General features: G+C 47.6%; 1 protein-coding gene across 10 annotated transcripts in view; it reads left to right on the top strand.

Annotated features, from left to right (window-relative positions):
* Nav2 (neuron navigator 2) overlaps window positions 1-23,137 on the top strand; it is a 625,897-nt gene that overhangs the window by 351,585 nt on the left and 251,175 nt on the right. The window contains exon 1 of one of the 10 annotated variants that reach the window (XM_050122143.1): window positions 19,436-19,535. The exons of the other annotated variants lie outside the window; for them this stretch is intronic. Within the exon in view, the coding sequence (XP_049978100.1) occupies window positions 19,464-19,535 (72 nt within the window). The 5' untranslated portion in view covers window positions 19,436-19,463. Of the gene's footprint in view, window positions 1-19,435; window positions 19,536-23,137 lie in introns of those variants that run through there. 10 annotated transcript variants of the gene reach the window in all.

The raw sequence follows: 23,137 nt of genomic DNA, 5'->3' as shown, positions 1-23,137 counted from the left end.
CCTCCCTCACAAGGGCACAGGTAGCCAACTTTCCCTATAGCCCAGGACCAGCCCCCTTGGGATGGTGCTACTGCACAGTTGTCTGGGTCTTCCCGAGTCAGTAATCCTGACAATTCCCCAAAGACTGACGAACCTGATAAAATTACCCAACTGAGATCCTTCCAGGTACTTCGAAGTCGTGTCAAGTTGGCAGTTGATGTAGATTAGGACACACTCTGAGATTCTGCCCATTGTAAACTGAGTTCAGAGAGGATTTTAAGAGCCACGAGTGTCCTACTTAGTGTCCTGTGAAGTGGGCACTAGGCTAGCTCTGTCCTCTGCTCCGGATGGAGACCAAACATCTTGCTGTGCCCAGGCTTCTGGCATGTCTGACTCTGACTGGCCATTTCCCTGTAACCAAATTATTCCCAAGAGGTCACCAAGTGGGACAGTAAATTATTTCAAACGAATTGTGAACATTCTCAGAGTTATCTCATGCTATTTTGATAAATCGAATAGATTAGATATTTTAAATTCCCCAGTAAATCTATTTGTAATGTTTGAGTTAACGCCTTGTCACCAAGTATAGTCATTCTTACGTGAGACTGGCCATTTTTACCTGACCAGTCTACCACATGTATCACTTATTTATTTCTTGGTTTCCTTCACATTGACTACTTAATCTGAATAACTTTATGTAAAGAGGAAACTATCTAACTCATACGAAAGGAGCCTCTGTGGACATAGTAGCAAATAATCATAAAAATAATTATATAGCTATTAAAATATGATGCGTGGGACAGAAGAGATGACCCATACCGTTCTTAAAGAGGGCTCAAGTTAAATTCCCAGTACCCCTGTCAGACAGTTTTTCCCTGCCTGTAACTAGCTCCAGGAGAATCTGGTGCCCCCTTTTGGCCATCTAGGGCACTGCATTCATATGCACATATTCCCACACAAACTTGCCCCCACATATCCAAAGTAAAAAATAATGAAATAAATCTTTAGATGCCCACTTGCATACACTCTTATTTAAAGCCCAGCCTCTGGTGACTCGTTACATTTTCTGAGACACAGGTGGCAAAGCTAATCTAATGTTTTATACTGCTGGGGAACAAATGCCCAGAGCACACTATACTGCCAGCTATATACCCCGCCCGCTTCCCGAGCTATCGCTGACCAGGGAGAAAGAAAGAAAGCTAAGGGGGGGCTCCCATAATGCTCAGGATGTTTTAGTAGGGGATCTTAGATGTCAGTAAAAAGGCTGATTTATAGACGGTGACAGTCACCTCCATGGCAGGATTGCTTTGTTCTTTGCCATAGGACAGATGCGTGCAGTGACTTCTTTTTCTAGCATAAGACTCTGGAGGTGTGCAACCCTCCTTGGCTGGGTAATTCTTTCCTCTCTCTGTTCCTTAGACCACAGTGCTGGAGAAAGGCCCCATGAGAAGGTGCCCACTCCCCAATGTCCTCATGTAGTGAGCAGCTCCTAGGAGCAGGGCTGGGCACTGAACTGGAGTGCAACTGGAGAATTCATCAGCTGGGGTTAGTCTGGAAGCCAGGAAGGCGGTAACTCTGGCAGAAAGGGACATGATACGGAGAACTGGGCAATCACAAAATCCCCGTGTGAACAGAATTCAGGCCTTCCTACCGTTAGACTTTCCCTTTCAGCACCTCTTGTGTTTTAACCTTGAAACCCAGAATCCAAGCACACCTGCCTAACTTCTGTTCTTCTAGGAAGAAATCTCAGTTGGGCACTGGTGGTGCACATGCCTTTAATCCCAACACTCGGGAGGCAGAGGCAGGCGGATCTCTGTGAGTTCGAGGCCAGCCTGGTTTACAAGAGCTAGTTCCAGGACAGGCTCCAAAGGAAAGAAAGAGAGAGAGAGAGAGAGAGAGAGAGAGAGAGAGAGAGAGAGAGAGNAGAGAGAGAGAGAGAGAGAGAGAGAGAGAGAGAGAGAGAGAGAGAGAGAGAGAGAGAGAGAAATAGAGAGAGAGAAATAGAGAGAGAGAAATGGTCTCCATCTCATTCCTGCCTTCCAAAAATGCAAGGTGATCTGGGACTTGGTTTTCTGGTTTCTACTTAGATAGGAGGGATTGAAAGAAAGCCTGGAGGAGGCCAAAGTGGAGGAGTGTCCTACAATAAAACTACTAGGAGATGAGGCAGAGAACCAGGGTGAGTGCAGATCCTATGTGCATGGTATTAGCCAAGTCAAGGAAGGAGAGTGGAGAATGGGTTTCACCTGGGCCTGAAAGGGTTTGGTAAGGAAGTTCATGGTGGGGGAAGTCAGACATGAACTTGCAGTGCTGGCCTGGCTGGCCTGAGGGCTGGAAAAGCCCCAGCTTCCTTAGCTCTCGGCCCCTTCCTAGGCATCGTGGCTGCTCTCTTGCTTTACATGCAATTGTGTAGCCTCAGAAAACCTGAGCAACACATGTAAGGTCACCCTAGTATTAAGCATCTGAACCATGATGCTAAACACCAGAAGGGCAGAGCCTGCAGCCTGCATGCCCACCCCCAAAGCAACGCTGCCACTGCATGGGTGGAAGGGAGGCGGGAGGTAAACTGAAGTTATATAGCAGTGACGTCTGCATGCATGGCTAAGAAGTCTGGACTCTGCCTTCTAGGATAGAAAGGGTCCCCTGAGGCTGGCGAGCAGGAGAGCATATGAAGAAATCTTGCGGGCGAGTGTAGCCAGAAGATGTGGGCTTGGGTATCACATGGAGGAGGCCAGAGGCAGAGAGCAAGAGGGGGCAAGACCAGTGGGCCCTTGTGCATCCAGTTTCTGCCCTCCCCTTTCCTCAGTGGCTTTTCACAGAGCACACACTCCTCCCTAACAAAGCCTGAATCTTCGGGAGAGTTGGGTTTTCAGTTTGGCCGGTGACGCAGCATCTTCTGAAAAGCGTATTTCCTTCCCTGCGCGGTTGTTTGAGTCTTTATGATGGTCAAGGGTCAGCTTTCACACCCCACTCATTCTCCCTTTTTCTTTTCTATAGGGCTTTATAATGCCTTGATAGTGACATAAGCAATCTGATCTCCACTTCCTCCTTCCCTCCCTTTCACCTGAGTTCCTCCTCCCCCTTCCTTACCTTCTGTCCTCCTATACCTCCTCCTCTGCCACCCTCCTGCTCCCTTCCCCTCCCCCCTCCTTCATGTGCCTCTCTTCCCAAAGCTGATTGCAAGCTCACTGTGTACCCAGAGGCTGGCCTTGAACTTCCTGCCTCAGCCTCAGAGTGCAGAGGTTTACCATTCTAGCTCTGGTCATGGTGGTGAGTGGGAACAGGTCAGACAGGGTGTAAACAGACACTGGGAACTCATGCTTCTGGGGGAAGAGAGCCAGTGCTTAGCCACAGTCTTTGACTTCAGAAATACCTGTTTCAGAACTCTTAACCTGCCACTTTGGGGGCAGGGTCCTGTAGAACTTGGGAGCTTAGTGTCTGAGCACCTGTGATCCTTATCAGTGTTTCATAAGCTCGTGAAGTCAGCAGAGCAAAACATCGTGGTGCATATGAATGTTCCAGAAGTTCTAGAACTATCTGTCACCTTCTCTTTCAGCTGGGGACGGACGCAGCTAAAATCAGCTAGCATAACCTTCCTCCTACTACTGAGTTAGCCTCCAGGACCTGCATGTCCTGATGCTCTTGGTCCCGTCCTCTTCTTGGCATTGCCAGCCTTGACAAATGCATTTCTTCCCATACTTGGGATGAGCAAAGCAGGGTCAGCGGTTCCCTGAAGTGAACACAACTCTACAGCGTCACCAGCTGGTGGCTCTTTTAGCAGATACCCTGAACCTGGTAGCTTGGCTTTGCCAAAGCCAAAGCATCTCCTCTGTAATAGAGAGCTCCCTTCCCAGCACGCAGGGGGCTTGCCTCAAGCCCCTTTGGCCACCCTGATGCCACCTCCTGTGCAGGGCCAGAGGCTTTTGCGAGACTACAGGCATCTGGCTCTTCTGATCCAGATAGCTCTTGGAATTTTTATCTTCCCACTGTGGCTTTCCATAAATCTGGGTGGAAACTGTCCCCCCCACCACCACCACCAATCTCCTCTGCTGTGGGAAAATGGCTTCGAAAAGATGTGCAGAGGGAATGGGGCAGGCCTAAGAGTGGCCAACCGGGAAGTACACTCTTCATGGAAAGGAGCCACCAGCAGGGAGTCCCGAGGCTTTTCACTGGCCAACAGACTCTTTGATTTCACTACGATGGGAGCCCAAGTTGGGACTTGGAGGTTCAGAGGTAACATTTGCCAAACACTGTGTTGGTTTAGTTATCTCTTACCTCCCCTGACATACCCATTTTACAGACCCCCCCCCCCAAAAAAAAGCCTTGAGGTTCCCAGAGAGGAACTCGCCTAAAGCTGCAAGGCAGATGATGGAGGAGCCTTATAAATCTGTTTAACTGACATCAAAGCCTGTGGATTTCCGGGCATGTCTGACTCTGTGTTGTTTAATCTATGGCTTCTTGAAGGCAAAAGTCCTCAAAACCCCAGCTCTGAGTTGCTGGGACTCCCCTAACCGTGCTGTTTTAACCCCTCTAGCACCGTTCTGTCCACTGCACTTGGCAGGGAATGAAAGGATGCTGTGGTCTGCAGGACCTAACTGTGAGGGTTTAAGGAGGGTTGCCATGAAACCACATTAGCAATTCCTGGAGCCTGGCGCTGTGACAGGTGTGCGCCCATCATCCGCCTTCTCTGGTTGGTTATCAGCATTCTTATATCAGTGAGAATTCCCAGAAACCCTGTTGGTTTACCTTAGTGACCCCAGGGGACTCCAGGTCACAGGCAGAAGACCGGCAGCATAGGTCATTTGCAGGATTTGGGAAAGTCTTGGAGAGTGTCCATCGGAGGGTATAGGCCTTTGCTGAGTTAGTTCTACAAACACTCCATGTGCCCACTGCCCACACTGGTGAGAAGCCACCTTTCCAGTGAGCAGACAGAAACACCCAGTGACTCTTCCTATGGCCTTTGACTTGCCAGTAGTTGCTCTGTGTGAAGAATCTGGCCTGCCCCTGTCCAGGACACCTACCTGGCCAGTTGAGGAGAGAGTGCTACCTCAGAGAGATGCTTTTGGAACTCAGAAAGCCTGTCACCTGCCCCTGACAGCTTCTCCACAGAGCATCTGCAGACTTAACACAGTAAGAGGGCATTGAGTCTCGCGTGAAGTGACCATGGCGGGAACAACTGGCTTTCTGAAGGCTTTGCCTTCCTTCCCTGGCCTCCTACCAGATTGTATTTGAGTGGACTCTAGTGGCTTTCAGTGGCAGGAACACTTCTTCTCACAAGACTAACTTGGTGGAGACAGTGGTTTCAGCCTCCCTGGTTTCAGCCCAGGGCATCAAAGTCAGATAGGGTGGCCTATTGCGCAGCTTCTTGGAGCAGGGGGAAACCCCTGACATCCTCCAAGGGTGACATCCTCCACTTTGATGGAGGCAGCTTCAGCGTTTCTCCAAACCACCCCATGTACCCTCCTCACCAAGCTTCCATTCTTGCTCCAACTAGATGGCAGTTCTTCTGTCAGGGTGCAGCCTCTCCTCACTGGCAGTTCCGTGTAGGGAATCTGACCGGGTGTGGACATTTCACTACTGGGGAGTGAGCCACAATCTCATTGAAGAAGAGGAAGGACCCCTAGCTGGCCTCCGGGAGCTCAGGCAAGGTTGCTCCCTTCGGTGCACATCTACAGGCTCCATTGAGTTCTCAGGTGTCCAGGGGTTGAGAGGCAGGAATGACTGCCATTGTCTCTGACACACCATGTGAATCAGTTCTTCCCATTGCTAGGTAGCTGCCCAGAGACCCACCCCGAAAGTCTGCTCTCAACCAAATTGTTTCACTCTGAGAATGCAGTTCTGAAAGCAACTTGTCCTGAAATGTGAGCTTAGCGAAACTGGCTGATAGCTTCACCATGCTGTATCTTTGAAAGAAAGAGGGGAGAGAGAGGGAATGTGTGTGTGTGCGTGCTTTTGTCTCTATGTGATGCATTTGTCTCTGTGTGTGTATGCATTTGTCTCTGTGTGTACGCATTTGTCTCTCTGTGTGTATGCATTTGTCTCTGTGTGTATGCATTTGTCTGTGTGTATGCATTTGTCTGTGTGTGTATGTATTTGTCTGTGCATGTGAATGTGCATCTGTGTCATAATGTGTGTATGTGTCTGCATCATAATGTGTGTGTGTATCTGTCTGTTTCTGTGTATATATGTATGTTTTTCTCTGTGTGGGTCTGTATATATGTGTGCATGTGTATGTCTGTCTCCTGGAACCTCTTTGTGATCTCCCTGTGCCATGATTACATCATGGGCAAGTATGAAACGAAGTGGGACTCTCTGAACACCTGGGACCCCAGTCTGTTCTTAAGCTCCCAGCTTCAGAAAATTTCCCCATAGGACACAACGTGAGCCAAATGAGCATTAGGGCCTAACCCCAGGACCCAAGCGTGTACTTTAATTAATGTCTGATAATTTTCTTCATGGCTTAATAGGATGGAACATTTCAGAGCACAAAAGAAGACTTTGTTTATAGGGAGGTTTTGTTTTGAACCCCTGAAGTAACCCGATAGTTTATTTTCTGTCTGATCACAATCTCCCCAACTGCTGACAGTTTGCCTTTGAAATGAGTCAGCTTTGATCAGGAATATGGCAGCCAGACAGGTCCATTTTACTGTCTGTGACTTAGCCCAACCAGTTTGGCAACAGTAAGCTGCATCTCAGGGTAGGGAGTGGAGTATGACGGGCGCTGAGGCAGCCTGTGACAATGTAGCCTCTCTTAGCTGTAGCCAACAGGCTGGCGCTTCTCCCCTCTGCTCGGTGGCTCAGCCACGAAGCACCTTTCTTTGCTATGTGGCGATGAAAGCACAGTGCTGTCTCACTTGGCCCCTCCTCTTTGGCTGGGCATACACACACACACACACACACACACACGCACACACACTGCTATGCATCAAAAACTTCGCCTTAATGGCCTCCCTCCCTCTTTACTTTTCTCAGGTCCTTCTCCTCCATGGAGACAGGCCATTGCTCCCACCATGCTCCCATGCACTGGGCTCTTTTTCCTCCAGCAATGGCAGATACTTCTCTTTGCTCACCAGATTTCATTAAAGCTCCTCTGGGAGGTTCCTGCAGCAGGCGGGAGATTGCCAAGGTCGATACTTCCGCAATGCTTTCCCTTCTGCTCGTTCTTGGCACCAAAGCATTCCCAGGTGGGCATATTCTGCTGGTGTCATACATCAAAACTATACAGCAGGTTCACCTGGCATCTGCTGGGCTCAGGCACAGTCTCTGACTGCAGTATGTGTAGTACTGACCTTGGGAGTGTGGCCAGGGACTGAGTCCGCTGGTGAGTGCCAGCTCCCTGTTAGCTGAGAACACCCATCACATAGCAGAGGCTGCTGTGACCCCTGTCTAGGACCAGGGTAGAGGCCAAGAGGAAGCTGAGTCATGTGGAGCTCTTCATCCTTCCAGGCTCCTATGCTAGTGGGGCAAAGCTTCCTGCTGACTTCATGTATGTAAGGGCCTGGGTCCTCCTGTGTGCTTTAGAAGTCACTTGTGTATCCTGAGTACCAGTGTCCTCACTGTGAAATGGGACAGTGGTCCTTTCCTCACGGGATATTGTGGTTATTGTGATGTTTCCTCGAGGTGGCGCAAGTGGTAAACCTAAATCGATCAGAGTTCCAGTGCGTGCTGGGAGTTGCCAGACACATAGGAGGCCACGCCCCCACGAGTGGAGGATAACACGTGGGCGAAGAAGGCTCCCACTCTCCTGCTCAGCAGTGGAAAAACTCTGAGTCCAAAAGAGCCAGTTTTACCTGCAAAGCATGAAGGAGCTAAGTGAAAGATAACAGCAGCCTGACTGGGTTGGCATGCGTTTCCTCTGCCTCACCCAATGGCTTAAAGGGTTGGGAAATGGCCAAACCAACGTCAGCCTTGTCTAGAAATGTCTGGCCAGGGTAAAGGGAAGCATGGGGGTGCACTAGGATTAAGACTGAGGTGGCAGATGTGATGTGGTCCAGTTGGCTTAGTGACTTTTACTAGTCACATCCTAAATTCAAGTGTGCTTATTGGGTCAGTTGCGATTAGGGGATGGTGTGCTCCTTCTATGTCTCTACTGATCTGTAGCCTAATCCTGCTGAAAGTTTATGATATGTATTCATCTAGTTTTGCACAACTTCACCCAAGAAGACACTGTGGAAAAAGTACTCATTTTCATTTGTGGTCTCCCAAACATATGTCTCTTAGACTCTCTGAGTCTTTCACGGGTGCTCAGGAAGCCATCCCTCCTGCCCACTGTGGTGCAAGGATAACCATGGTTTCTGTGCCTCTCTTACAAGACCACATAAAGCTTGGTGAACCGTCAACAGAAGATGGATGGTCTTGTTTCATCCTCTTGAAGTGCAAGGTTGATTTTACCCGGAGAAGGTCAGTTATCGGGGATCAGATCTGCAGGTGGTGTTCAGGAGGCTACTAGATAAATCAGAGTGCTGTGGTGACCAGGGCAGTTACTTCTCAGCTGTACGGAATGACAAATGGCAGAGTGGATAATTATGCCCCTGACTGGTTTCTTTTTGAGTCATCAAACCCACCCATTCTTCCTTTTGTCCTTCAGTCTGCCCATCCATCCACCCATCCATACATCTATCCATCTATTCATACATCCAGTACTTACTGTTACTTGAGTAGACATTTCTAAGAAACTAACAGCAATAGTGACTGTGGTTCTTGCCCTCAGAAACTTTATCAGGTACAATAAAAGTCAAGAAATATAAATGAGTTAATGAAAAGTACAAGATTTTTTTTGATGGGGGAAGGGAGTAGTGTTTGAATCCAGGTCTCTTTGAGAAATCCAGGTGACCCCCAATTTATGAGACCTAAGCATTCCAGCAATAGACATTACTGCCAAGGGGCTGGAAGAGGCCATTCTCTCTGAGGAATTGCAGACACCGCTGAGCTAATGAGGAAGGGAGGAGCAGGAGGAGGTCGGGGTACCTGCTAATAGTGCAGGTCTTGAGCAAGTCAGGGGTTGGGACTCACTTATGCAGGGGCTCGGAAATGCTTCCATGGCAGATGTGGTCCCCAGGAGTCTTTCTGGGCTTCACTGGAATCCAGATACATATTCAACTGGGTCTTCCAATTTTCGAGGTTCCATTTCAGCCCAGAGTTGGGGAAGCCTTGGTGACGGCCGGCAGCTGACTCCAGGAAGTCAGGCATATGTAGCTCTTCCCGCATCGCCTCAGTTTATGGTGCTTTTCACCCCCCCCCCCCACACACACACTTTCCAGTATTCCCTATTTTCATGCTCCATGCCTCCACGGTCTCAGTCATTCCCTTAAGGCTGACTTTTCAGCATGTGCTAGGAATCTGGGAGCTTGGAGATGGGGGTTCAGCCTCCACGGCCTATTCTATCTTTGGAATCTGTCCCTTGGCTATAAATAAGGCTGTTGCCTAGTGCCAGTATTGATGGTATTTGCAGCTGTCCTGTGGGAGACGGACTCAGACGAATAACCCATTTTCAAGAGGACATGGCCATTAGGCAACAGCTATTTATGGTTCCTGTTGACCAGAGCCAAACCTGAATTGTCACTGTCATTAAACTTTCATGTGCTGGGAGCCCCCTCGTCTTATCTGGCTGTCTCTTTCCATTGATTTGAATTATCTGCCATGCTTATCTCAGTTCCTCCCTAGGTCTTTCTTGGGTAGCTGTGTAGTCCAGTGGCTTGAATTTCACTTACAGTACCTCCAGTCCTCCTACCGCTCTCTGAACTAGGGTGTGCATAGCTCCACCCATACAGGGAAACGCTGAGGGTCAAAAGGTTAAACCCTTTGCCCAGAGTCACCCAGTTAAGTGAGAGAGGCAGGAGACAGCTTGAGTTCTGCGGGGAATCAAAGCCTGGGTAATTTCCGTGACACCGTGCGTGTCTGATGTCTGGCCCTGGAATGCCACCTTAGAGGCTTTTATTTATTTATTTTGTCTGATGACAGTTTAGTCACTTGGCATCAATTCATTGATGGAACATGCAATTTTTAACAGTTCGTCCATGCCAAACCCATGTTAGGAGCCACATTGTTCCTTCAGAATTTCTTTTCCATATCCATCTATGACAATAAATAAAAATGCCCAGCCACATTCTTTGTGGCCCTATAGCCCAGCGCATTTTATAGATGACTCTGGGGAGCTTTTCAAACACAAAATATTCTTCTTTTGTAAGACGCATTACATCATAAGTGATAATGGTTTTTAGTGGCCTTGACATTGGCAGTCTAAGCAGGAAATAGTCCGGCACCAGTCCCCTCTGTCAACACATCCCTTTCATCTCTGGCACCTGTACTTCCTCAACCTAAAGTGTGCAACATGATTGGCCCTGGGGCCAAAGAGAGAGAACCCCTTCATCCCTCCCCTCATTTTGCCTCTAAGAAGGAGGAAGGTGTGTGGTTGAGAACCCAGTGTAAGACCTTCCTTGCTTCTTCTTTTCTCTTGGACCCATCTCTGAATTTCAGTTCTCTTATTTTAAAAGGGAAGTTTCTGGGGAGGGAGTAGAGATGTTAGTTCAGTATTCTTAGGTGGATTCTGTGTGCTGATGCTTCACAAGTTAAGAAAAACAATACTTAAACCATATGTGGTAGCAAATCTCCACTCTTGGGAGGTTAAGGCTAGAAAACGGAGGGATGGAGGTTAGCCTGGGCTACATGGCACACGCATCTTAGACAACATAATCAGACCTTGTCTAAAAGATAGAAAGAGAAGGTAAAGAGTGGAGGAGAGGGGAAAGAGGGGGAGTGGAAGGGAGCTTAGATCCACTTTGGTGGGGCACTCTTGAACCAGATTGACTCGTTCACCCTGTAACAATGTTTTTGTTTGTTTGTTTAATATTAAGAAATACCAGTGGGGTTGGGACTATAGTTTAGTTAGTAGAGTGCTTGCCTAGCATTTGTGAAGACCCGAGTTGGATTCCCAGTACCACCTCACCATCTGTGCTGGTGCACATCTTTAATCCCAGCACTCTGGAAATAAAAACAGGAGAAGCAGGGTCATCCTTGGCTATATAGTGAATTTGAGACCATCCAGGGTTACATGAGATCCTGTCTGGAAATAAGAATAAGAAAATAGAAAGAAATAAAACACCAGGGCTGGGCAATAGCTCAGCTGGTAACAGCACCCACATGAAAAGCTGGGTCAGCAGTGACATGTTCACTTCTAATTCTAGGTCTGGGGAGATGGACATTGTAGGATCCCTGGGGTAAGTGACTTGGGTGCCACTGAAATGAGCCTCTTTTCTTCTTTCAGAGGTAATTAGCCAATATCTGCATGCAGAAGGGGGTTGGTAACTAACACCGCCTCCCACCCACATCCTCTAGGGAACAGTTGGGTCACCTAAACCTTACCCATTATGCTATTTTTCCAACGTGGGCCCAGGCATCTGATGCACAAGCAGAAGGAGAATGAAGACCAGGAAGTCCCATGGGTAGTGTAGGGATGGCCCAGAAGCCCACAGGCTGTGCCTGCTGTATGATGAAGGCTCCAGCAGCAGCCTGATGACTCTTCATTCCTGGATTTGTGGTCAGAACCTACAGAGGGAAGGTGGGAGCACTAAAATTCTTCTTGTGTCTCCATGGGGACCACAGAGAGGGAAAGGTGTGTCCTTGGATTATGCTCACTACAGCTGGTTTTCTGCTCTCTCAGAAGCCAGCCCTTTCTCCTGATGTATCCCAGTTCACACTCTCTCTCCAAGGCGATTCTTTCCTCCTATCCCACTGTGAGAGCATTAGCCAATTACATCCTGTCAGAGGATCCTGGCCGTATCCCTGAAGCCATCAGCCACGCTATTCTCTCTCCTTCCAGATGTTCGCCACAGGAATCAACCCCTAGACATGGCATCTCTGAGTACAGGGACATTCCTCTCAGCTCAGTGAGCCCCTAGTTTGAGTGTGTGGGTAGAGGGTATGAGAGCAACCCAGTGTTCTGCTGTGATAAGGGCCCTCTCCACACTCGTACCTCCTTCTATGCCTATCTTCCACTTGTGGGGACAGGAGAAAGCTGTGGAATTCTCCTTCCTCTGTTTCTGGAATGCTGAAGTCTGCCCCTTTGTCCCACACTTCAATCAGTTGTCTAGGTGCTTCAAGTTTAAGCCAACACTTAGACATACCCACTCTGGGATGCAGAGCTTTTTTCATAGTGGTTGATGGTCGCCAAGCTAGCCAGTATGGTGCTGGCATACAATAGAGACCTTTGACTTTGACCTCAGAATCCCTGTGAGCCAGACAAGACCAGTCACAGAAACCAACTCTAAGATCAGGAGGGCTAAACATGGCAAATGCATACACCTGGCCTAGTGGGTGGCATCTAGGAAGTGCTCCACCGTTCCCGTCATACAGTTTAGTTCTGCTAAAAGTCTAGCGTCTTAGCTACCCTCCTGAAGACTCCATTCACCGGTGACAGCCAGCTGGAGAGGGGTGACACCACCATCCCATGTGTCTCCCTCCCCTGGGCTGAGCAGCTCCCGTGTCTGGAAGTCGCCAGGGAGATGGTCCCATTGAGAACTAGAACAAAAGCAGAGCAGTAAGGGCTAACTGAATTAAGCAAGTTACCAGGCAGTGGAAAATGCCGTTCAGTTTGCATCCATGAAGCAGATGGCCCACACAGGGTGATTTCATTAGTTTTATCACGTCGGAGGAAATTAATTTGTCACTTTATTATCTTTTCTTTTGCTTATAGAAAAGAAAAGAGATGTGATTTTGTTATCTTTGGCAAAAGCAATTTGTAGAAAGAGCCCCCACCTTAATGGGAAACAAAGCTACGGCAGGAATTTAAAAAATAATTGTCTTCTAATTGCCTGTTAAGAATCAGCAGAGCCCAGAGAATGAAGTACTGCCTCCTATTGCTGGCAAAATTGGCTTCTGTTTCCTCCTTCCATATAAAGATGTGTGTATGTATCCTTTATATCTATATGTATATGTCGATATAGCATTTATATGGCTTGAGAAGGGGACCTTTGTGTGGGGGAGTCTTTTAAGTCTTTAGATAACGGGCTGTTGGAACGTTCACTCATTTCTGTGACTGCAGCCCAGACGTCCTTAGGTCCTAATGTCTGGCAGTACGCATTTTTCATTGCGATGTCTTGCACTGAGTTTTGGCCTGGTCAGTGTGAGGGAATTCCAGGCATCTTGATTTCTGTCTTTTAAAGGTGAAAAAGAACTGAATGTGGATTCTTGCCTTAAGAACAAATGAGATCTTTTGAATCTCAGCTTCGGGGTTGTTAACTGGGGAGATTCCCCATACTTATTCTCTGGGCACAAATAGTTCTTTCATGGCCCCTTTGAATGGATCAAAGTAAAACCTGCAGTTCTGAATGGCTTGTGTGTGTGTGTGTGTGTGTGTGTGTGTGTGTGTGTGTGTGTGTTCCTTTTATCTTACTGAACATCTACTAATGAGCATTCTGGGAAATTCACCCCCCTGTGGGCGGGGTCTCTAGTACATAATGACCAGGGTGTGTAAACCTGTATACATAGACTCACGCACATTGTGTGTTCGTGTGTTTACTAACGTGAGGATTTTCTGAAACCCTGTGATCTCAAATCAAACACCCAGCCAGCACCGTGCCTTGAAATACCTAAAGCCCTTTGCTGGTCTTGCTAAAGAAGAAGTGGATTTCAACCCTGACTGTACATTATAGCCAATATGGAACTTTGAAGTTTTTTTTTTAATAACCTTTTTGTTGTTGGTTTGGTTTGCTTGTTTGTTTGCAACAGAGGGAGTCTTGCTGTGTAGCTCAGATCACAACGTTTAGTAGTAGCCCTGCAGAGTTCTGGGAACACAGGCATGCACCACTGCAGCTGCCTGAGTTTCAGCTTAGAATAGATTTAGCCTCTTCGTTGTTATTCTACTGTTGTTGTCGTTGTTATGATTTTGAGACGTAGGATCACTGTGCAGCCCCAACTACCTTGAACTTTGCAAGCCAGACTAGACTTCCAATTTGTGTCAACCCTCTTCCTTCAGCTGCCCTTGAGTGCTGAAATTTAAGGCCTGGTAGAGCTATGTTAACTTTTAATTTACGATTAGATTTTGAGAGCTGGAGAGATGGCTTGGCCTGTTACGAATGTATACAGCTCTTATGGAGGACGTGCATTTGGCCTCCAGTATTCTTACCAGGTAGTCCACAGTTACCTCTAACTCCAGGATCTTCACAGGATCTGACGCCTCTTCTGGCCTCCACAGGCAATGTACACACCCCCACCTTCACCCCCATAATTAAAAATGATTTAAAAATAATAGATTCCGCTTTATAGAAAGGTTGTGAATATGGAACAGAAAACAACATGTTGTAGACCTTACAAGTTAATAGTATATATATATTTTAAAAGATTTATTTATGTATTTATTTAATGTATGTAAGTGATCTATCTGCATGTATAACTTTATGCCAGAAGCAGGCATTAGATCCCACTATAGATGGTCACGAGCCACCATGTGGCTGCTGGGAATAGAACTCAGGACCTCTGGAAGAGCAGTCAGTGCTCTTAACCACTGAGCCATTTCTCCAGACCAAGTTAATAGTATATAACACTTTTCTTTTTCTTTCAGATTTTCTTGATTCTAATCCATTGCCCTTTGCCTACTCAGGGCTCTCTCCTGGGATACCATGTTAAATTTAATTTAATAGCTAGGTGTTCTTAGACACTTTTGGGTCTTGACAGTTTATCTTAGAGTTGTTTTTTTTCTTTTTCTTTTTTTCTTTTTGGATATCCTCGATAGTTTGCAAGAATATTGTGGTATCTCTTTTTTAGCTTAATTTGTTTGATTTTTAGATAGGGTCTCATAGCCCAGACTGGCTTTGACTCCTGATTCTCTTGCTTTCACCTCTGGATGACTGCTGGAATTGGAGGGCTTCGCCACCTCACCTCACCGCACCGTACCACACCACACCGCACCGCACCACACCATACCACACCACACCGTGCCACACCACACCACACCTCACCACACCACACCACACCACACCACACCATGCCTCACCACACCATACCACACCTCACCTCACCGCACCGCACCACACCTCACCTCACCTCACTGTACCACCTTAGAATACACCTCACCGCACCACACTGCACCACGCCACACTTCACCACACTGCACCACACCACACTTCACCACACTGCACCACACCACACAGCACTGAACCACCCTATATTACACCACACCACACCAGATATTCTGTAGAGCAGTGGCTCCCAACCTCCCTAATGCTGCAACCTTTTAATATGGTTCCTCATGTTGTGGTGACCCCAACCATAAAACTATTTTTGTTGCTACTTAATGTAAATATCTGTGTTTTCCAATGATCTCAGGTGACCCCTGTGACCTGGTCATTCAGCCTCCAAAGAGGTCAGCCCCACATGTTGAGAACCACTGCTGTAGCGAGTCTTCAGTTAGATGAGGGTCATGGGTTTGGGAAAGGAAAACCTCAATTAACAGTGAGACGTTCTGTCATCTTGACTTGATGCCTGTGGTTAGATAGTATCTTGATACTTCTTTTTTTTTTTAAAGAATTATTTATTTATTAAGTACACAGTGATCAGCCTCCATGTATGCCTGTAGGCCAGAAGAGGGCACCAGATCTCATTACAGATGATTGTGAGCCACCATGTGGTTGCTGGGAATTGAACTCAGGACCTCCGGAAGAGCAGTCAGTGCTCTTAACCTCTGAGCCATCTCTCCAGCCCTTGATACTTCTCAGAGAAGGTTCTCTTTGTCTTTTTTCCTGTGGCATCCTCTGTGTGGCCCACATTTGTCCTTGACAAAGAAGGCAGATTTCCACGAATTTGGAAGTCTTCTTACATGAGGTGTTTTCCTGTTCCCATTTGTTATCAGTCTGAACCATTGCCTCTTCATTTCTCACTGTCCTTTATAAGCTAAAAATGCTGCTTTCTTCTTCTAGAAGGTGCTGATCTGGGCTGACTCTAACCATGAGGAACTTGTTCATCTGGCTTCTGACCCTTTTGGCATGACATGGCCCTTTGCTGTGTTTTGGGGTGGAGATACAGTGTTACCTTTAGGGTTAGAACAAATCCCAGCCTTTTATGGAAACACCTTGTCCCAGTGCATGAAATCATCCATCTTTGCAAGAAGTTCTGGTTCTCTCTCTCTCTCTCTCTCTCTCTCTCTCTCTCTCTCTCTCTCTCTCTCTCTCCATGGTGTTAGATACACAGTGCTACTGGATGGCATTGTGCTTAGATTCCTTGAGGTGACAGACAAGGATATTTGGGTGTATTTGTGTGTGTGTCTACTTCCCTGTGTAAAGACACATCTATAAATATCTGTATTAAATAAACATTACTTAGAGTTGTATACTATGTAGCCCTTACTAGCGAACTCTACTATGGTTTAGTTTAGAAATTTCTACAGTCTCCAGCTCTAACCCACTGCCTCACAGGCTCTCCCAGCTTCTATCACTGTGTGCAGGTAGCTTTCCACTCTGTGATGCTAACATCCTGTTAGGATTATCAGTACCTCTGAATTTGATGGAAACAACCCCCCTGGGGCCTGGGAGTCTGAATTTTAGAAAGTTCTAGACAAGCCCACGTCTCCCAACACAGGCTCTGGTGGCTCTAAATACTTCACATTTATCGTCTTCGTCACAATTGCCCTTGAACGTCTTTCTGGAATTTCCTTGTTTGACCTCCTTGTTAATATCTATCACTCCCTCGAAACAAGCCACGTGTCCCTTTTGTATCTCTTCCTGTCCCCAGTGAAGGTGCAAAGTAAGCATCTAATAAATATTTGTTGAATGAGTGGGTAGACACACAGGAATAAAGAGGAAGAACAGAAGAAAATACATATTTCTAATTCTTCCTACACACCATTTTTTTTAATTGCTTGCAAAATGTCATTCATCCTGACACTTTGTGTCTTAGGGGTTCCTCTGTAGGAAATTCCTCTCTTACTATTTTTTACCATGGGGTGGAGCCATGCGGGTGACTGTGGTGGAGGCCAGGGGCCAGAGGTGGCAGCACCCATTTAAAGTGTCACTCAGGTCCCATTAGGAAATGGGCTCCAATTTGGTCTGCTGAGAGCTGGTGTTTGCTCTGTTTTTCTGATCACAATGAAGGCGATGCTGATTTACAAGTCACTGGGTTGCAGCGGGGAAGATTGCTTCCTGAGTGGGAAAGATTAATTAAATGATTATCCCAGCTGCCACACACTAATGCCCTTCTCATTGGGTTTCAGAACTAGGAAGCAGAAGGCCAGCACATTTAGCCTTTTACAGGGAATCTAATTGACAACTTTGAGATGCCAAGTTTTATTAGATTGGGAATAGTCAGTGTTAGCGGCTGGCAGCTTCTGATACTAAAGAGAGCTTTCCTCCAGCCACCTGGAATTCTAAATGATGTCATTCTCTGCCTTTTTGGGTGTGTGTGCTTATGCTGAAGTTTTAAGGATACTTAAATCATTTTCATGATTATTATCGTTTGGTGATTTTTATCTGGGCTCCTGAGGGACTGGGCTCCCAGCCCGGCAGACAGGCAAGAAAATGCATTGAATTCCCAGTATGTGCTAGGTCCTGGGCTAGTGGCCAGGGATTGCAGAGTTGTGTTGTCTGTGGAATTCTCCATCTAGAATGCTCTTCTCCCAGCTTAGCCCTTCCCGTACACTAGTGCATAAGAACCACCTGTCCGTACCCAGGCCCCCTCCTCCAACCCTGCTTGAGAGTTCTTGATTCAGCAGGCTGCCATGGCACACTGCTCTGCTGGCTCCAGAAAACCACTGCCCAGTCTTGGCATGGTTGTCCCCTTCCTGTTAATCAAATGTCATCTCCATAGAAATGTCACCTACACGGAGAGGCTATCCTCCGTACTTTCCTGTTTTCAAATTTTAATTTTATATGTATGGATATTTTACCTGCATGTATGTCTGTCTACCACTTGTTTGTTTGGTACCTAGAAAAGAACATCAGGTCCCCTAGGATCGAAGTCACAAGTGGTTGTGAGCTGCAATGTGGTTCTGGGAATCAAGTCTGGAGCCACTGGAAGAGCAGCAAGTGCTCTTAATCACTGAGCCATCTCTCAGCCTTCTGTTTCTCTGTTGGTGGTGGTGGTGGTGGTTTTTTTTTACATTTATTTATTTTATTTTGTGTGTATGTGTTTGTAAACCTCCATGGGTTTACATGTACCATATTCATGAAGGTATCTGCAGAAGCCAGAAGGCAGTTGTGAGTCACCTGGTGTAGGTGCTAAGACGCAAACCTGCAAGAGCAATATTTGTTCTTAACCTCTGAGTCGTCTCTTCAGCCCCTGGATGTGTCCTAACACATCAGCCCGCCTCTCTCTATTGAATTTCCTTCACAGCACAGATTCCTGATCCCAGTTTGTGTATTTATTCATTACTATTTTATTACTCTTGAACCAATAGCACCTTGGGAAAGTGCTTTCTTATTGTCACCCTCTAATAGAAGAGTACCTGAGTCTATGTAGGAGGGGCCTAAAGATGCCCTGGAGAGTATGGGGGGTGGGGTGGGGGCTTAGGCAGGCAAAGACTGCATTGTACCCTACTTAGTATAGGTTCTGGACATGGCCTCCATGCCTGTCTTAAACATCACAAGTTAGAGGTTTTGTCTACAAGATACTTGTTTGTAAGTCACAAGAGGCCACTCTAGATTGGTGTGATTTTTCCATGTTCTCGCTTACATTGAGACAAGGCTGTTTTGAGGAGACCAGCATCCTATAAAACAGACTAGGTCAGTAAACTGCCATGCCCCTGTCTCAGAGTTTGACAGGTTGTGAGAGCTGAGAATACGTGCTTCTGTTCACTCTCCTCCTGGAGTCTGCTTTTGTCCATTGCTTAAACCCGTGGGCTAGCAACCACGCTAAGATGCCCATAGCTTTGTCAAACTCTCTGCAAAAGTTGAACCAGTTCTTTGCAGGATTGAAGTGAGCAGCTGCTTCTCCCTGAGGGCAGTGGAAAACAAGGAAGTGAAGGGCAAGAAACAGGGTGTTAGGCAAAAGACTAGAGACTGGGGTCACCCTGTGATCTGGGAGAGCTTGGAAACCTCCATGCAGAAGCTGGAAGTCTGTAGACTTTGGTGAAGTTTGCTCGCCCTGAGCTTCCATGGTCGTCTTTGCCAAGGACAACTCAAGGGGGTGGGATTCCTCAGGTTTGTTTGCTTGGTGCAGCCAAAGAAACTGTGATGTATTTCCCCTGAATGTGTCAAGAAAATGTAAGCACAGAGAGCTGGATTATTTTAGAGGGTGAAGAGAATCTGGAGGGGGTGATGGAGGTGCAGGAATCTCTGCAAGCAAGGAGCCAGGGCAGGGGGCCAGGAGGCCGCCCCATGGGTTGGGGTAACATAAGCTGCGGCTGTTCAGGAGGTGGCCCGTGTAAGGAAATCTGACCACAGCTAAAATTAACCTCTGAGGCTTCACACGCCTCCACACTGCTTTGAACTGAACTCCCCTAGAGAGGGCACCGACTGCTGACTACTGAGGATCCTACTACTGCCTGCCATAGGGGGCCAGTTATGCCTATAAGCATCAACGTTTGGGTCCCTGCCCGGGATCAAAGTCGGAACTCCTGTGACCATTATAAAGTGGTGAGCAAGGGAGGGACGCTGGCAGAGTCCCTGGGGAGAGCTGGTAAAGCTTGTTTGAGTTGGGCTTTTGTTTTAGAGATGGTTCCTATTTATCATCGTCCCTCCTGTGTGAGGCTGTGAGTTCTCTGAGGTGTCTCTCTTCTACCCTCTCCCTGTTGCTTTCCGTGCCATGTGTCCTGGTGGCAGGAAGGCTAGGTGTGTATTTTTAGAGCAGATGGTGAAGGGTCTGTCTGAAAGTTATTGGTGGTCAGGGGCCATCGGAGACCAGATGAACAGGGTCACCATGGCAGCAAAAGTGGCCATTTCCATCTGGCTTCTTAATGGGGCCTCGGCAGGTGCGAAGGGGAGAAAGATGGGCTTTGTGTCAAGGCTTGGAAGTATGGGGGGGGGGGGTAGTCCAGAGGGCTTCCGTTGTGGGTTTGAAGGGGAGCTGGAAGGAGTTCTTACATCTTCAGACACTGGCATTTTCCACTTCCTCTCCCCGACTCCCGGTTTCTCTGTGTAACCCTGGCTGTCCTGGACCTCACTCTGTAGACCAGGCTGGCCTTGAACTCATATCCTCCTGGCTCTGTCTCTTGAGTGCTGGGATTAAAAGCCTGCACCACACCTGCTCAGCTGTGACCCTGGCATATTTCATATTTCACAGCCTCTTCTGCCCCTGGTCAGGACAACCTAGCCTTCCACTTGTCTCTGTGTATTCACAGAGCAAAGAGGCAAGATGCACTTCTTCTCTAGTATCTCCTTAGCATTCAGGTGACTTGTGCCATGCAGGCCTGACAACAGTCTTGGACGTGGGCAGCATGGCAGTATGATCTAGCAACCAGAGGGGTCACTTTGATAGGGTTTGAGTGGTCAGAGGCTGTTGCCTCAAGTCTGGGAGCTCCTCCTTAGCTTATTCTTTAGAAATGACTGTAGTGTGCCTTTCCCCAAGCTTCCCTACCCTCTCTGCAGCAAGCCTCAAGCCCAACTTCTTGGGACAGCATTAGCATCTGAAGGTGGCAAGCCTTGTTTGGGGGAGGAGTGGCGTTCCAGTGTGCTCAGCGATTCCTGTGTATAACTGGCCTTACCGTGGCATGCTGTCAAATGTTTAACCCCTACAGCATCTGCCTAGTGAGCAGACACTGTGTTGCAGGAATACGAGTGATGTAAGGGAAGACCCTTGTGTAAACATACCTCTGACACAGGTTTGGGACCACCCTGCTGTGCTGAGGCCCTGACTCTGCTCAATGAAAATCTCCACAGAGTCAGCATCTCCTGCTTTTGTGTGTTCCAGGGACTGAACTTCTGCCACCAGACAAGCACAGCAAGGGCCTTTACTGGTTAAGGCATCTTGCCAACCTTTTCCATCTTTCTTGTTCCATCCTCCTGATGTGCTGACTCATCAAAGCAACAAGGTTGCCAGGGAGCTGGGACTGCATTCCCTTGACTTTAGGTATCTAACACTATGTAGGCACAGCAGTAAAGGTTGTCTTGGAGTTATATTACTTAACTCCTGAGCTCTAGACTCATGCCCTGTGGAATGAATTTCTTTTAAGGTAGGGTGTTAAAAATAGACTTCACAAAGAGGAGGCTATTAATGTGCTTTGAGCCTTGACAAACACAACCAGTGTGCATGGGTGGGGATTTCCATCCCCTGCTGAGCCTGGATAGGCAGGGGAGTCAGTTTCCCCATTTCCTAGATACTGCATACTCCCAGAAGTTTCCTCTAGAAAGTTCTCTCCATCTTGGCTGTCAGGATGAGCCAAGTTGACTGTTAATTCCCTTGTGATGTGATGGTGTATGGACCAAACTAGAAGACTTGGCCCGTGGTGCTGATGCTGATTGTGCTGACTCCAGTGGCCTTATCTATTCCATGGGATACACACAGGCTCCTTCTCTGTCTTCCAACATAGCTAGGGGTAGACTGTGTGACTCCTGTAGATGGGAGGTAGACACAGCTCTGTTGCAAGGACTCTATTATTCCTGAGATGACGCCATCGGGGCTGCCTTCCAGGACTCTAGAATAAATAGTAAGCTGTGTAAACCTCCCTTTTGTATCCAGGGCCGCACTGTCCATTGGGTAAGGGACAGCTCTTCTTCCTGGTAAAAGCCCATTGTGAAAATACAAAACCTAGCAACCTGGTGTCCCCTCCCCCCCAGACCTAGGAGCTCTGGACTGGAGAATGGCCCAGGGCACAAGTCTCTTAGCTGTGGAGTTGCTGGGAAAGGAATGAGGCTCCCATGTGGAAAAGGAGAGTGGGCTGTGTTCCTAGGGTAGTGCGGTGCCAGCCACTGCTGGGAACTCTCTGCAGTCCAAAGGTTTTTGCTTGTTTCCTTGTTTTAATTTATATAGTTTCATTTTATGAACATTGGTGTTTTGCCATGTTTGTTGAATGCCCTGGAACTGGAATTATAGTCAGTTGTGAGTTGCCATGTGGATGCTGGGAATTGAACCCAGGTCCTCTGGCAGAGCTGACAGAGCAGTCAGTGCTCTTAACCACCGAGCCCAGAGTTTTTAAAATTACTTCCACACAACTTTCCCACCCACAACACGGAAGTGTGACTCTCAGGCAGGTGCTGGTTCTCTCTGACAAGCAACATGTAGTACTCAGACCCCTTAGGACAGCGTCAGACCTTCTGGAGTCTGGCAGTACCTTCCTGAGAGGTGTCCTGGTCCTTTACCACCCTCTTGCCAGCGGCCATGCTTGGCTGTTGACTTCAGTGCTGTTGACCTGAGCCTCAGAGGAGGAGGAGTTGGAAGGGTGTGTGTGACTGGCCTGCCCTGGGTGTATGAAGAATCTGAAGCCAGGACTTGACTCTGGGTTTCAGGTCACACTCCACATGTAGAGTTCTCTGCATGTCACTCACACATGCTTGAGAGTTTGTGAATTTCAGAATAACTTCATCATGCCACGCCGGCTCTCCTAACCAAGTGCTTTGGGCTTGAAACATCTGTACCTGAGCATCTCAAAGTCAATGGTTCATGAATTGCTGTTAATGGGCGATACAGCCCTCGGGTAAAATGATCTGAATTTGTGTGCGTATGCACATATATAAATATAATGCACATGCACGCATATCATATTTCTGGGCTATAAGCAATCTAGCTTCCACTTTTTTTCTGGGTGAAACCTGTGCCCCAGCGCCTCTCTGGACTCGCTTTACCTGCAGCAGTCTGGGCGCATCAATCCTTCCTTAAACCACCGACCTCCACTCAGGGTTTTTGGGTGGAAACATGCTTTAGGCTGGCTGTCGGAAATTTTAATCAGCCCTATACACCTGCCTGGTGTCTGTGTGGCCCTTAAAAAAAGTTATGGGTCTGGAGAAATGGCTGCTCTTCCGGAGGACCTGGGTTTGATTCCCCAGGACCCACATGGCAGCTCACAACCCCCTGTAACTCCAGTTCTAGGGGATCCGACTCACTTTCCTGGCTTCCACACCAAGCACATATGTAGTCATGGACACACATTCAAACAGAACACCCCTACACATGAGACAATAAAAGAAAAATCAGCTTAAGAAAATTGAACAACAACAACAAAACTCCTTTTACAAGACAAAAACCGCTCCTGGCAGGCTCTCCAGACGCATCCTCCCTCACACCCACCCTCCCTATGCTAAAG

Source organism: Alexandromys fortis, unplaced genomic scaffold, assembly GCF_014885135.2.
Source record: "Alexandromys fortis isolate MF-2015 unplaced genomic scaffold, M_Fortis_MF-2015_v1.1 scaffold_170, whole genome shotgun sequence".
NCBI lineage: Eukaryota > Metazoa > Chordata > Mammalia > Rodentia > Cricetidae > Alexandromys > Alexandromys fortis.
The sequence above is the reverse complement of the archived record's forward strand: the minus strand, read 5'-3'. Positions and strand labels throughout refer to the sequence as shown.